The 12516-nt window shown below is 37.4% G+C and overlaps 1 protein-coding gene across 1 annotated transcript; it reads left to right on the top strand.

The window, feature by feature from the left end:
• Window positions 1-6923: 6923 nt before the first annotated feature.
• On the top strand, window positions 6924-11300 carry cabp5b (calcium binding protein 5b). The gene is made up of 6 exons (XM_085270902.1): window positions 6924-7308; window positions 8276-8306; window positions 8398-8541; window positions 9049-9158; window positions 9313-9460; window positions 9915-11300. The coding sequence occupies exons 1-6, from the start codon at window positions 7258-7260 to the stop codon at window positions 9941-9943; spliced, it is 513 nt and encodes a 170-aa protein (XP_085127028.1). The 5' UTR covers window positions 6924-7257; the 3' UTR covers window positions 9944-11300.
• Window positions 11301-12516: the final 1216 nt, after the last annotated feature.

Here is a 12516-nt window from a genome sequence, read left to right as displayed (position 1 = left end):
AAAATACATCACTAAACTCGATATGTTAAAAGGGTATTGGCAAGTGCCTTTGACACAGCAAGCATCTGAGATTTCAGCTTTTGTCACCCCTGACCACTTCTTGCAGTATACGGTTATGCCTTTTGGCATGTGCAATACCCCTGCAACATTTCAGAGACTGGTTAAGAAAGTGTTGGGAAACATCCCTAACTGCAGAGCATACTTGGATGACATCGTTGTGTATAGCAGTGACTGGTCAACCCACATGGCTACATTGAAAGAAGTCTTCATTAGCCTAGAAAATGCATCTCTCACTTTGAACCTTGCCAAATGTGATTTTGCTAGAGGCAGAGTCCTCTACCTTGGCCAGCAAGTTGGTCAAGGAAAAGTGCGCCCTGCAGATTCCAAAGTCACTGCGATTAGGGAGTACCCCCAACCAACCACCAGGAGAGAACTGCGGCGTTTCCTTGGGATGACAGGGTATTACCGACGATTTTGTAAGAATTTCTCTTCTGTTGCTGCCCCTCTCACTGACTTAACCAGTCCCTCAAAGCCGTTTATTTGGTCTGAGAGTTGCCAGCAAGCTTTCGAAAGCCTTAAGGGCTTACTTTGTTGCACCCCTGTTTTGTCTGCTCCTAACTTCTCTTTACCATTCAAACTGGAAATAGATGCCAGCGCAGTTGGGGCGGGAGCGGTGCTTCTCCAGGAGGATACCCAGGGCATTGACCATCCTGTGAGTTACTTCTCTCGGAAGTTTGACAAACACCAGCTCAGGTATTCTACCATTGAAAAGGAGACCCTTGCTTTGTTGTGGGCCTTGCAACATTTCGAAGTCTATACAGAGTCAGGTCAGAGGTCAGTCCAAGTATTCACGGATCACAACCCTTTAGTTTTCCTCTCCAAGATGTATAATCACAACCAGCGGCTTATGCGTTGGTCACTGATTATTCAGAATTATACCCTCAATATCCATCACAAAAAAGGTTCAGAAAACATTGTAGCAGACGCACTCTCCCGTGCTGTTTAGAGAGGTCACCAAACCCTGAGTTTGGTTTTTGAAGGGTGGGGGTGTTACGTGCCAAGGGGTGTGGCTTTGCTTTTGTGCACTGTTTTGTGTTCTGTTTATCTTTCAGGTGTCAGGCCTCCACTGATTGGCCAGTTCGAAGTTGATTGGCAGGTGTCTATTGGCTGGTCTGGGCTCAGTTGGCCAATCACACTCCAAGGAACACTACAAATGAGCAGCTCCCTGGCCAGCTGGTGGCTGCTGGCTTCTGCTTCGACAAACATTTGCGAACAGGCTTCTTTATATTGTGTGTGGTGGGAGGCTGGACAGGTAAGCTGGGGTACCCTGTACACTGGTTGTAGATTTTACTCTGTTAGTCACACTAGGTTATGCGGTTGATGCCACTCTTGTATTTTTTCACTGGCCTTTTGTCGAGTAGCTAGGTAGGCCTTTTGTTTTGCATTTTTCTTTCAATTAGGTTAGGCCCTGGACGCTATCGACCTCTTTTTGTTTTATTAATTTCTTTGATTTGGATCAACCGCCCAGTCCTCCTCCCCCACCTCTTTTCTGTTGTTAAGTTTGACTGTCCAGGCAAGCAATCAATAAATCCTGCCTGATACTTAACTGTTCTGTGGTCTTCCTCCTTCATTGATTGTGGTTGTCCAGTGTTGCTGTCTCCTTTCTACCTTTTCCTCCGCCATGGTGGGGGGGGACGTAACAGTCAGTCACTGATGCCAGAACATTTTGATTTTGATCTCTCTTTCTGGTGGCTCATCTGTTTTCATGTTACATGTCACACTATGGCCTCTATTCCTTCTAGTTCTGTAGTGAAAAGGCCTGGGCAGACTGCACTCTGTCCTCATTGTTCCTCATCTACCTGCTGTACAATGCACTGGATAAGACAAAAACCAGGAAAAGGACTGAATGGACAGGAGTTGACCACAGACCTTCCAATGATAACAGATATGTGAGCAGTTTGGGAGGACATATAGAAGTCAGTCAGGATGACATCAACAGTATAACATATCTGATGTTTTCCAACTTAGAGTCAGAAAACTGTGTTCGTCAGATGTCACAGGTCAGAGTAAAGAGTCTATTCCTGACAGTCCTGTGGTGCTTCTCAGTCTCCCTACAAGGTTTTTGGTTTCACTGTGAAAGAATCACCAGTCAACCTAACCCCACTAACTGCACATCTTTGTCCTGTGGGAGTACGTGGCAAGAACCCACACAGACACTGGGAGAGCATACAAACTCCACACAGAAAGGCCTGTGTTTGCAGTTAGCACTTTTGCTTGAAAGCAAGAAGGTTCTGGGTTTGAATCCACTACCTGGTTCTGGTTTTTCTGTGTGGAGTTTGATATTTACGTATAATAATGTATTTTCAACATTATCTAAACTACATCTAAGATGTTTCTTATGATACTGATCTGAAATCATTAGTGTTCTGAGGGTTCCTCTTCTGGTGGTTTCATATTAAGAGTGTTCAGGTTCATGTTTATATCTCCTGATGATTTGTGTTACTGTGGTTGGTTTTGCTTTACACTGGATAGTCTCAGCTACACCATGCTGCTTCTGTTGTGTCTGGTGATTTTGCTTTTTAGTCACGCCACTCAGTCAGAACAGAGAGCTGCGGTCTCTGACTTTGGTTCTGCTGAAGGTTTCATCTTTAAGTTGTTGACCCAGGTATGCTTTGCCCCAGTTCTTTAAAAATTATACTACAAACATCATCTTTGCTGTTTCGGTAGAGTTCAGTTTGGGTTTCTTCTGGTGCCGTGTTCTCTTATACTGAATCTGATGAAGAAATCTATATGAAACACCGTTGTTGTATGCTACATTTCAAAACTTGTATATTCACCACAGCAGATCCACATCAACAGTGTTCATTTATACGAAAGTAAAGTAGCCTAGTGTATGTGGATTGCATTTCAATGTTTTTCCTCTTTCTCATCGTTGGTCCTCCTCATGAAAGCTTCAAGGAAAATGTTTAGGAAAAGGGGAAATGACTGTTTGACCCTGCTGTTGTCTCTTGCACTGAAACTCTCTGACTAAAGCATGTTTTAAATACTTCCAAATGTGTTTGCTTTTATTCACTGTTTGAGGATCAACATCCTTTTCTCTGGAACACCTAGGAAAGAGACAAGTAAAATACTTGAACTAAGTTCTCTATCTCAAAATAAAAAAACAAACAACGTTTTTTTAAAGCTATGTTCTTGAAACATACAGACTCAAGGTAGACTTGAAATATTGATGGTTGATTGCTAGTTTTTAAATGTATTTATACATTTATTCTCTGATATGTTTGTTAGCAGTTATTACATTTTTAAATTTGTATTCACACGTGGAAGAATCGCAAGCATTATCATGTCAGTGAGATGAACATTATATTCTTGATCATCTACTGCCCACTGTAGATCCCTGTAAAACTGTATGGCTGAAGGTTTTATATAGCCTCTCATTACTTAAACCACTGTGTGTCTGGCACAGTAATACACAGCAGAGTCCTCTGGCTTTAAGTTGGAAAGCCTCAGATACACTATGTAGTTGCTGTCATCTCTACTGACTTCTATACGTCCACTCAAACTGCTCGCATATTTGTTGTTGCTGGAAGGTTTCCTATCCATTCCAGTCCTTTTCCTGGTTGTTGTCTTATCCAGCTCATAGCACAACAGGTAAATTCAGAACCAGATCCCCTGCAGGAGAGACAGAGTCTCCCCGGGCCTTTTCATTACAGGACTGGAAGGAATGGACTCCAAATTCTGACCTGTAACACCTGACTGACACAGTTTTCCTGGTTAATGATGAAACAGTAAGAAGCAGAAGCACTCACATGGCAGAAAGAAAGCAAACAGCAGCAGAATGAGTGTGTTTGTCATCCTGAGGATTTAGAATCATCAGTTTACATGAAAAGCATCTCTTTGGACTGTGAGGGGAAGTAGAAGTCCAGGGTGAGAACCCACAGGCACAGGGAGAACATGCAAGTTTCACATAGAAAAGGCCCAACATGGATACAAACCCAGGACCTTCTTGCAGTAAGGTGACAGTACAAACCACCTTCTTATGCACCTTATTTGACTTCTTTTTTTTTTTTTTTTTTTTTTAAGATAAGAAGTCCACACTGGATCATTCATGTAGTCATGGTCAAAGATTATTTAATTTTTAAAAAGTTGAGACAGGGGCAGCTAATCAATTGAGAAGGTGTGTAATGCTAATAAAAAATCATCTACTGGAACATTTAACTAATGAAGTTCATCAGTAACAATTGCTTAGTATAAAAAGAACATCCTTGAGAGGCTAAGTAAAGATGTGGAGGGTCTCACTAATGTGTGAATTTGGCAAATTCAATTCACATTAAGCATTAAGCACGGTGGTTAGCACTGTTGCCGCACAGCAAGAAGGTCCTGAGTTCAATTCCTCCATCAGGCCGGGGTCTTTCTGTGTGGAGTTTGCATGTTCTCCCCGTGTTTGCGTGGGTTCCCTCCGGGTACTCCGGCTTCCTCCCACCGTCCAAAGACATGCAGCTTGTGGGGATAGGTTAATTGATTAATCCAAATTGTCACTAGGTGTGAATGTGCGAGTGAATGTGAGTGTGAATGGTTGTCTGTCCCTGTGTGTTAGCTCTGCGACAGACTGGTGACCTGTCCAGGGTGTACCCCGCCTTTCGCCCTATGACAGCTGGGATAGGCTCCAGCGCCCCCCGCGACCCTGAAAAGGATAAGCGGAAGCGAATGGATGGATGGATGGATGGATTTTCCTTTATCTGTAATATACAATCAATAAACACTTCAGAGAAATTGAAGACATTTTTGTACAAAAGGGACAAAAACAGTTAGCAGGTGGCACTGAATGAGGACATGATTCTGTACTGAAAAGCACAGAAATTCATGGACATCACATGTACCAGCATTGTCTCCACGTAATAGAGCAGCATTGTTTCTTTGTAATTAGTTCTGCGTTATTGTCTGTTTGTTATATTCTGAGAAATTTGAAGCATACACTCAAAGGAGGGTTTAAATTATTTGAAAATTGGTATATTATTTATAGCACCCAGTGCAGGCTTTCTTTATGAACAATTGAGAATGATTTACATCTTCTACAGTGACTCAGCTTCTTTGGAAACACAGTCATATTATTTGTGATTCAAATCCTGACAGACTACTGCGGGTGTTTAATTCTGTTTCAGTTCTGACCTCTGTGAACCAGATTTAAACTGCTTCTTATTACTCCTTCCTAATCTGCACAGGAAGATGTGAGTTTGCATAGTGGGGGGAAAAAAAGTTTCAAACTAAAAAAAAATCACATTTGCACATGTTTTTGGTTGTGCTTGTTAAATTTCAGTTTCATGCCTTGCTGATATTTTAACTATGATATGCAAAACATTTCTGTCTTTCATCATTAGTCAAGCATCTTTAATCATCAAAATGAGCCATAAGATTAAAAAATAAAAGAAAAAATACATTTAAACACCACATTTCTAGAAATTGTCTCCTACAGAAAGAAAAAAGCATTAAAACTTTAGATTTGTCAGTGTTTGTTTGTTCTTATGATTATGTTTGCATACAGTGTATTCACCATTTCAGGCCTGGACACCTGCTGACATTCAAATGTGTGCAGTGAAACGTGTGCCTTCTGTTTTAAGAACTTGTATTTGTAGTGCTGATCGTTTTTTAAAGCAGTTTCACATCTACAGCTGTGGTCCCAGAGGTATGTAGAGACGGGGCAGTAAGTCTCTAAAGATGATACTGCATGTTTCAAAAAACAAGAAAACAGGAAACCTTCAAGACTCACTGGCCATTGTGACAATACTACAGTCACATTTATCTCAAAGTGCTTTACAGTACAAGCCATATTCACTCATTTCCACACACACACATATACGCAGGCTTTTGATCGAGACACAGCATTTGCTCTGTCACACATACACTCTTCCAGAGAGCGCAGTTGCTTTAATGAAGGAAAACATCCAGTCAACAGCAGGGCAGAAATATCCAGTTTACCATCTGGATATCTGCTCTCAGATCTTAAGTGGGAGGGGCAGATTTGTCCGGGTCATATAAATAAAAATGCAGCTAAATGTTGCATGGAATTTATTCCTGTCTTTCTGCTTTCACTAACAAACATGTTCAGTTTGCTACCACACTTCCCACAAGCCTAATATTTATTTTTGTTCCATTAAAAATAAATGATTTAATGAACAGCTGAATTTTGACCAGTTTCTCCTAATCCCCAGCCTGTACTTATGATGAATAAGGAGAAAAGGACAAATCCAATGACACAAACTACCACTTAAGGTACTTTGATTACGTCAGGAGAAACTCAAGAAAAAAGTCTTTATTAACAAAGTGATGGTTATTAGGTACCCAACTTACTGGCAGTCCTTCTTGTCTGGCATCATTATGGGCAAAACCTATTTACTGCTTAACAATTTGGAAAATGTTACAAGCATGAAAATGATGTAACCCTGATTAATATTCATTTCATTAATAGTTTTTACAAAAGACATCAGGACATGACATAACTACACAAAGACAATTTTATGTGGTGAATACAGTTAATCTGTTATATAAACACGTATAATTTTAAATACATATCTGATGCCTGAGCTAGCTGCCACAATCTCATTTTCCTGTATTTATTTTGAGGCGTCACATTGGTCACGTGCTTATTTATTTAAAATTATGTGATGCAGCAAATAATGTGTATTTATGAGTTAGGACTTAAGAATATGATGCAGATTGACGACATTACACACATCATAAAATTTTGACAAAGCATTGGTTTATATGGTCATATAACAGGACACTGCTGTATTCTCATATAAAGCATGTAAGAGTCACAGCGATTCTTTGTTTTCGCTGATTGTTTGCATGTAGAGACTATGACTAATCCTAAGCATTAACTGTGGGGTCATATAAGAAACCATTTTTTTTTCTATTTTTAAATATGTAATGAAAGCAGATTGTAGATTACAAAACTGATGTAACAAATTAAAAAGCTTATTTTTTTATGTACAGGGTAACATTTGAACACATATGTGAAATGTCTATATGCACAGCATTTAAGCCTATCTTTCTTTTCCAGACCAAAGCGGCAGAGATAATCCATATGAGACATCCCTTGCCTCGCCTGGCGTATGTGGACCGCAGCTGATCTCAGTTCATACACACACACACACATACTCTCACTCGCTCACACTAAAAACAGAAGGAATTTATAGTTTTATAAGAAAGAAATTCACAAATACACATAGCTCGGGGATCTTGACTGAATCTGGCATCATGAGTCTTAAACAGCCCTGCATCTTTCTCAAAGGAGGCAAAAGGAGACATGTAAGTAAACATATGATTTCAGTTTGATCCTGTGACTTTATGGCTTTATCTTAAATTTCTAAATGGCAGATTAAAAGTAAGTCTATTTAAATTTCTCTTCTTTTTCTCTGTCAACAGAAATTCATTATTTTTTTGGAATAGTTGTTTTGGTTCCTATGGTAATTTTTATATCGTAGAATTTTCAGCTAATGAGGAAACAGGCTTAAAGAACTAATTCTAAGGACGATTTTTGCTTGGTTCCTCACCAGGATGCTTTTCTCTCATTTTCTTTGAATACATTTTCTAATTTCATAGTAATAAGACACTTTATACATAATTCTAACAAGCATAGCTTAACCAAATGAAGGCTATGATCTACACAGGACATTCTGCACAGGAAATTTGATCAGATAGATGCTGTAGCTAAAGAACATGCCATGCAAGGGTGTATATGAACATAATAATACATGCTAAAAATGTACCATTCAGGAATAAAGATAGCAACTGTTAGAAGAATATCCCAGACAAAAGTATAATTACATAAACAACTATAAATGTATTTCACTCACACAATTGTATTAAAGATTTTCATTTATCATGTCTGAGTGACATTGACTCCCTCTCACTTCTTAGCTTACAATATTTTATTGCAGTAATGTTTAAATAAGTTATACACACTTACAGATCTTAAAGTCATTGAACAAAAGCAGTTTCAGCTAATGTGTTATGGGTGTTCTTATTATACAGGGAACATGATTATATATGCAGAGCTTAAGGAGCATTGCAGAAATGCACAGCATGCATGACTGTTACTTTTAGAAAGAGTCGTTTGTCCCCAGGGATGAGAATGTGTTGCGTGATTTGGTAACATCTGTCCAAGAACAACAGATGAAGAGTGCTTCATTGAGGCTAATGTTTACCAAATAGGTCAAATTTGTGGCACTACTGAAGCATTACTAATATCATTTTCATTTAAACTGTTTTGCAGTCAAGAGCACTTACACATGATGAGATAGAAGGTAATTATATGTTAAGCTTTCATATTTACTTTATAAAGGGTTGTATAATTCTTTACATTTCTCACTTTTCCTCAAATTGTATGCTCCACAGAGTTACGTGAAGCTTTTGTAGAGTTTGATAAGGACAAGGATGGTTTAATAAGCTGTAAAGACTTGGGGAACTTGATGAGGACCATGGGTTATATGCCAACTGAAATGGAGCTGATAGAACTGAGCCAAAACATCAACATGAACCGTGAGTAATGTAACAACAAAGTAAAACTAAAACCTACAGTTTATTAACTGAAGAAAACGAAGTCTAACTATCACATTTTATGAAGAATAATACAGACAAATATAACAGTGACATTAAAAAACACCTTTTTTTCTGTGACACACATTTGACTTTTTTAAATATGTAATAAAGTCCCATATTTGTTGATTATGTTTTTGTTTTTCGCTTTTTCTTTTATTATTTTTCTACAAACACAAATAGAAACATGGCATCATTTCTTCTTAAAGTTTCTGGAAACTTGACTTGAAAATGGTTCATTAAAGCTGACATTTCCTGTTTCATATGGGTATAATAACATTAGTCATCATAATGCATTTTATGATCATTTGGCTCATTCTATGTCAGTGTGTGTACATATGGACATTTATGAAACCCATAGAAACACTATTGTAAAGTATTTCATTCTAGTCCATCATCACAGGAAGACAAATGCCCTGCTTAAACTATGTTATCGATATCTTATTGCAGTTGGGGGGCGGGTGGACTTTGAGGATTTTGTCGACCTAATGACCCCCAAGCTTCTGGATGAAACTGCAGGGATGATTGGTTTGAAGGAACTCAAAGATGCTTTCAAAGAGGTAAGCACACCTTTGACTCACTTTGTGGTCTTTGGCACCCCATGGTGGACAGTGCATTAACTTACTTTAAAAAACTTTGTTAGAGCATGAAACTCATGCAGCAGAACTCTAAAAGGTTTGCAATATTTGGATGGCTTCTTCCTCTTTTCTGCAGTTTGATTTAGATGGCGATGGTGCTATCACTTCTGATGAGATGAAACATGCTATGTTGAAGTTGTTGGGCAAACAAACCAGCAAAAATGAAATCGATGCAGTGGTCAAGGAGGCTGACAACAATGGTGATGGAACAGTTGACTTTGAGGGTAAGTTAAACAAACAGACCACAAAAAAATAATTTCATTTTACAGCAACTTTTTATATTATTTTGTGTTGCCTCACATAATAATATTACTATTACTATAACTGTGAAACAGGAAACTTAAAGAAAGAAGAAGTTGTGCATTCAGCTTAGTTTTAACTGATATAGTGCCAATTTATAACAACACTCACCTCAAGGAAAAGGAAATTAGTTTAACTTAAGCTTTTGTTGTTGTGACAAAAACATATTCAAAATTTGTCTTCCTAATACTGTGACAGTCCTCGGTAGAAAAACTTATTACACACGTATTTACCGATATTTCAATCTTGCTGGCAAATCTATGTCATCAATAATGCTGCTGCAAGGCTGCAACATTTACATAAGAATGAATAAATATTTGTAGCTTTATGGAGCAAGAAGAACATAGCTTATAGAAACTATGTTTATTTTCTTTACAGAGTTTGTGAAAATGATGTCACAGAAATGAGAACAAAGGAATGAAGAAAGGAGCGGATGTATTTTTATTACGTTTTCTGTTATTGTTATTTTGTCATTTCTGGTAATGGGCTCCTGCATCACTGCTAGAATATGTGGCACTCATTATTTTTTTAAATCTTACTTATTAATTTATGGATTTGCTATTGTCAAAATTTGTTAGCTCTAGAAAGCCAGACCTGATTTTGTGTATTTGTCACTTGTCCCCTTCTTTCTTAATGCCCTGAACGTGTCCAAGTTAAAAAAAAAATGACAGGTTGTATCTGTGTCATTGTTTGATTTTTAAAATTTATAAATAAATATAAAATATTAAAAATAGCAACTCTACAGTATATTAAGTTAATTTATGATCTGGACAGACTTAGTGGGCTGCGGTGCATACCGATATTTCATGCTGGAAGTGATTTACATTGCATGAATTCCTTCCTGGACATTTTCACCTATATTAGTTCTGCATGTTTAGCTGAAATTCTTGTTTTTGGCTCAGAAAAAGGATTGCAATTCATGTCAAACTACAAAAGGTCATTGATTTGCAGTTTAACTTAGCAGTGGAGTTTACTGACATGCTAATTATTGTATTCCCTGAACAGATACATGCATTTCCCCAGTTTTACTGCTAATCACCAGACAGGAGGTGTAGTCTAAGTGGTGCTGTGTTCTTGCCTTATTTGGATAAAACATCAGAGATTAGGTTTCTTTATTGCTCTGTGACATGTGAGATAATTAAAACATATGTGATGATTGTGGTAGAGATGCACCATTGTAAAAAATATATATATATATATATTGTTGTTTTTGTTTTTTGTTGTTTGTTTGGTTTTTTTGCTTTGGCACCTTTAAATTAATATCTGAAACAAAATAGTTACAAAAATTAATAATCATCATTTTCCATGACCAAATTAACATAATTAATACAATGTTTTGTATATGTGTAAAAAAAAATGTGATATTTATTGAATGATGAGTATTATTTATACATGTTGTTGTAATGTTTTGCTCTTTGGTTGTGTCTCCACTGTCTGCTGTCTGCTCTCATGAGCTCAGTCAGGCTCAGCTGTATTGGGAAAAAGAAGAACAGGGCACAGATGTTACTCTGGGATGGGTGATATGTTCTTTACTGACAGTCACAGCTTGAAGTTATTTCCTCTATGATCAGGACTATGATCAGCCTGTTATGGCAAATAGACAGTATTCTCAAAAATATTTTATTCCAGACTGCAGGTTGTGTAAAGGTTGAAGTTGTTGTATCCCATTTTTCTCTCTGCAGCGATGACTTGGGTAAATCATTCAGCATCTTTTCTCTTCAAAGTCAAGATTGCAAAATCTGTAATAAACCTCTGAAGGATGGCTGTTTCCATGGAATTTTATTTATTACTGGAAATTTTTCTCAACAATTGAACAGTTGAATACCAATGACTGATGTAATTTCCAAACAGCAGACTCCCAGTGATAGTAAGCAGAGATTTATTTTTCAACCACTTTCCATATTAGACATCTTTCACTTTTGAAAATCCCTCTAGTTGCTAATTCTGTTGCATAACAAAAGAACAGCATGTGAGTTCTTGCATGTGACAAAGGCTATTTTCATCTTTCAGACTTACATGTAATGGTTGAGTTTCTAAAGACTAATATCAAGGCTGGTAATGACAAATAATGTGTGTTATAGAACTTTGTTACATTTTCAGAAAAAAAACTACTTAATTATTCTTTCTGACTGGATGACTAATAATATTGCAATATGCCATTAGTGGCATACAAATATCTCTACAATATAGGTTTAACTTTATTTTTAAATATTTACTAATAAAGTTTAATTAATTTTTTTTTTTACTTCATTTCTCTTCATTTTGAAAAAAATCTTCTTTTACTTGCTTTTAAATTGTTATACTATCTGCTAATGACTGTGAAAGCTTCATTATTTCTTCCCAGTAAATGTCCCCTGCTGAATGAATCATTCCCATACAACTGCATTTAAACAGTCTCGGGAATAATCTGCCTCTTTGGGATGGATTAGTTCAGTCAGTGTAATCCCCATCATGGGACCCTCACAGGAACAGATGGCAGATAAGACAAAATCGGCACACTAATTCTTATCTACCGACTAAAAAAAGGAAGCAAAAAAGGGCTAAATGACCTAAATGATTGGAAATGTGTTTCAGTATGATGATTGAATTAAAAGACACATTCATTAAAGTGTTTGTGTGATATGTTTTAGACTGCATACCTTTTTTTAGACTATAAACTTGCCCATGTCCCTAAATAATTATTTTCACCTAAATAATTAAGTTTTGAAATATATACAAATAAGAATATTCAAATATTCAATGCAGCAACTTATTGCATTTAGGCATGTAGAAACTGTCATGAAGAACTTACACCGTGGCCTGGTTGTTAGTGTCGAATGCGGTGGTCTGAGTATTTCATAAACTGCTGATCCACTGTGATTTTCCCACCTAAACATGTCTAAGGTTTGCAGACTATGGACCAAAAAAGAGAAAATATCCAGTGAGCGGCAGTTCTCCAGCTGAAAATGGCAGAGGTCACAAGAGAATGGTCAGACTCCTT

This window comes from Mchenga conophoros, linkage group LG4, assembly GCF_057382185.1.
Source record: "Mchenga conophoros isolate Kocher_MC1m ecotype Shallow Benthic linkage group LG4, M_conophoros_male_GT1.1, whole genome shotgun sequence".
In the NCBI taxonomy this organism is placed as follows: domain Eukaryota; kingdom Metazoa; phylum Chordata; class Actinopteri; order Cichliformes; family Cichlidae; genus Mchenga; species Mchenga conophoros.
The sequence above is the reverse complement of the archived record's forward strand: the minus strand, read 5'-3'. Positions and strand labels throughout refer to the sequence as shown.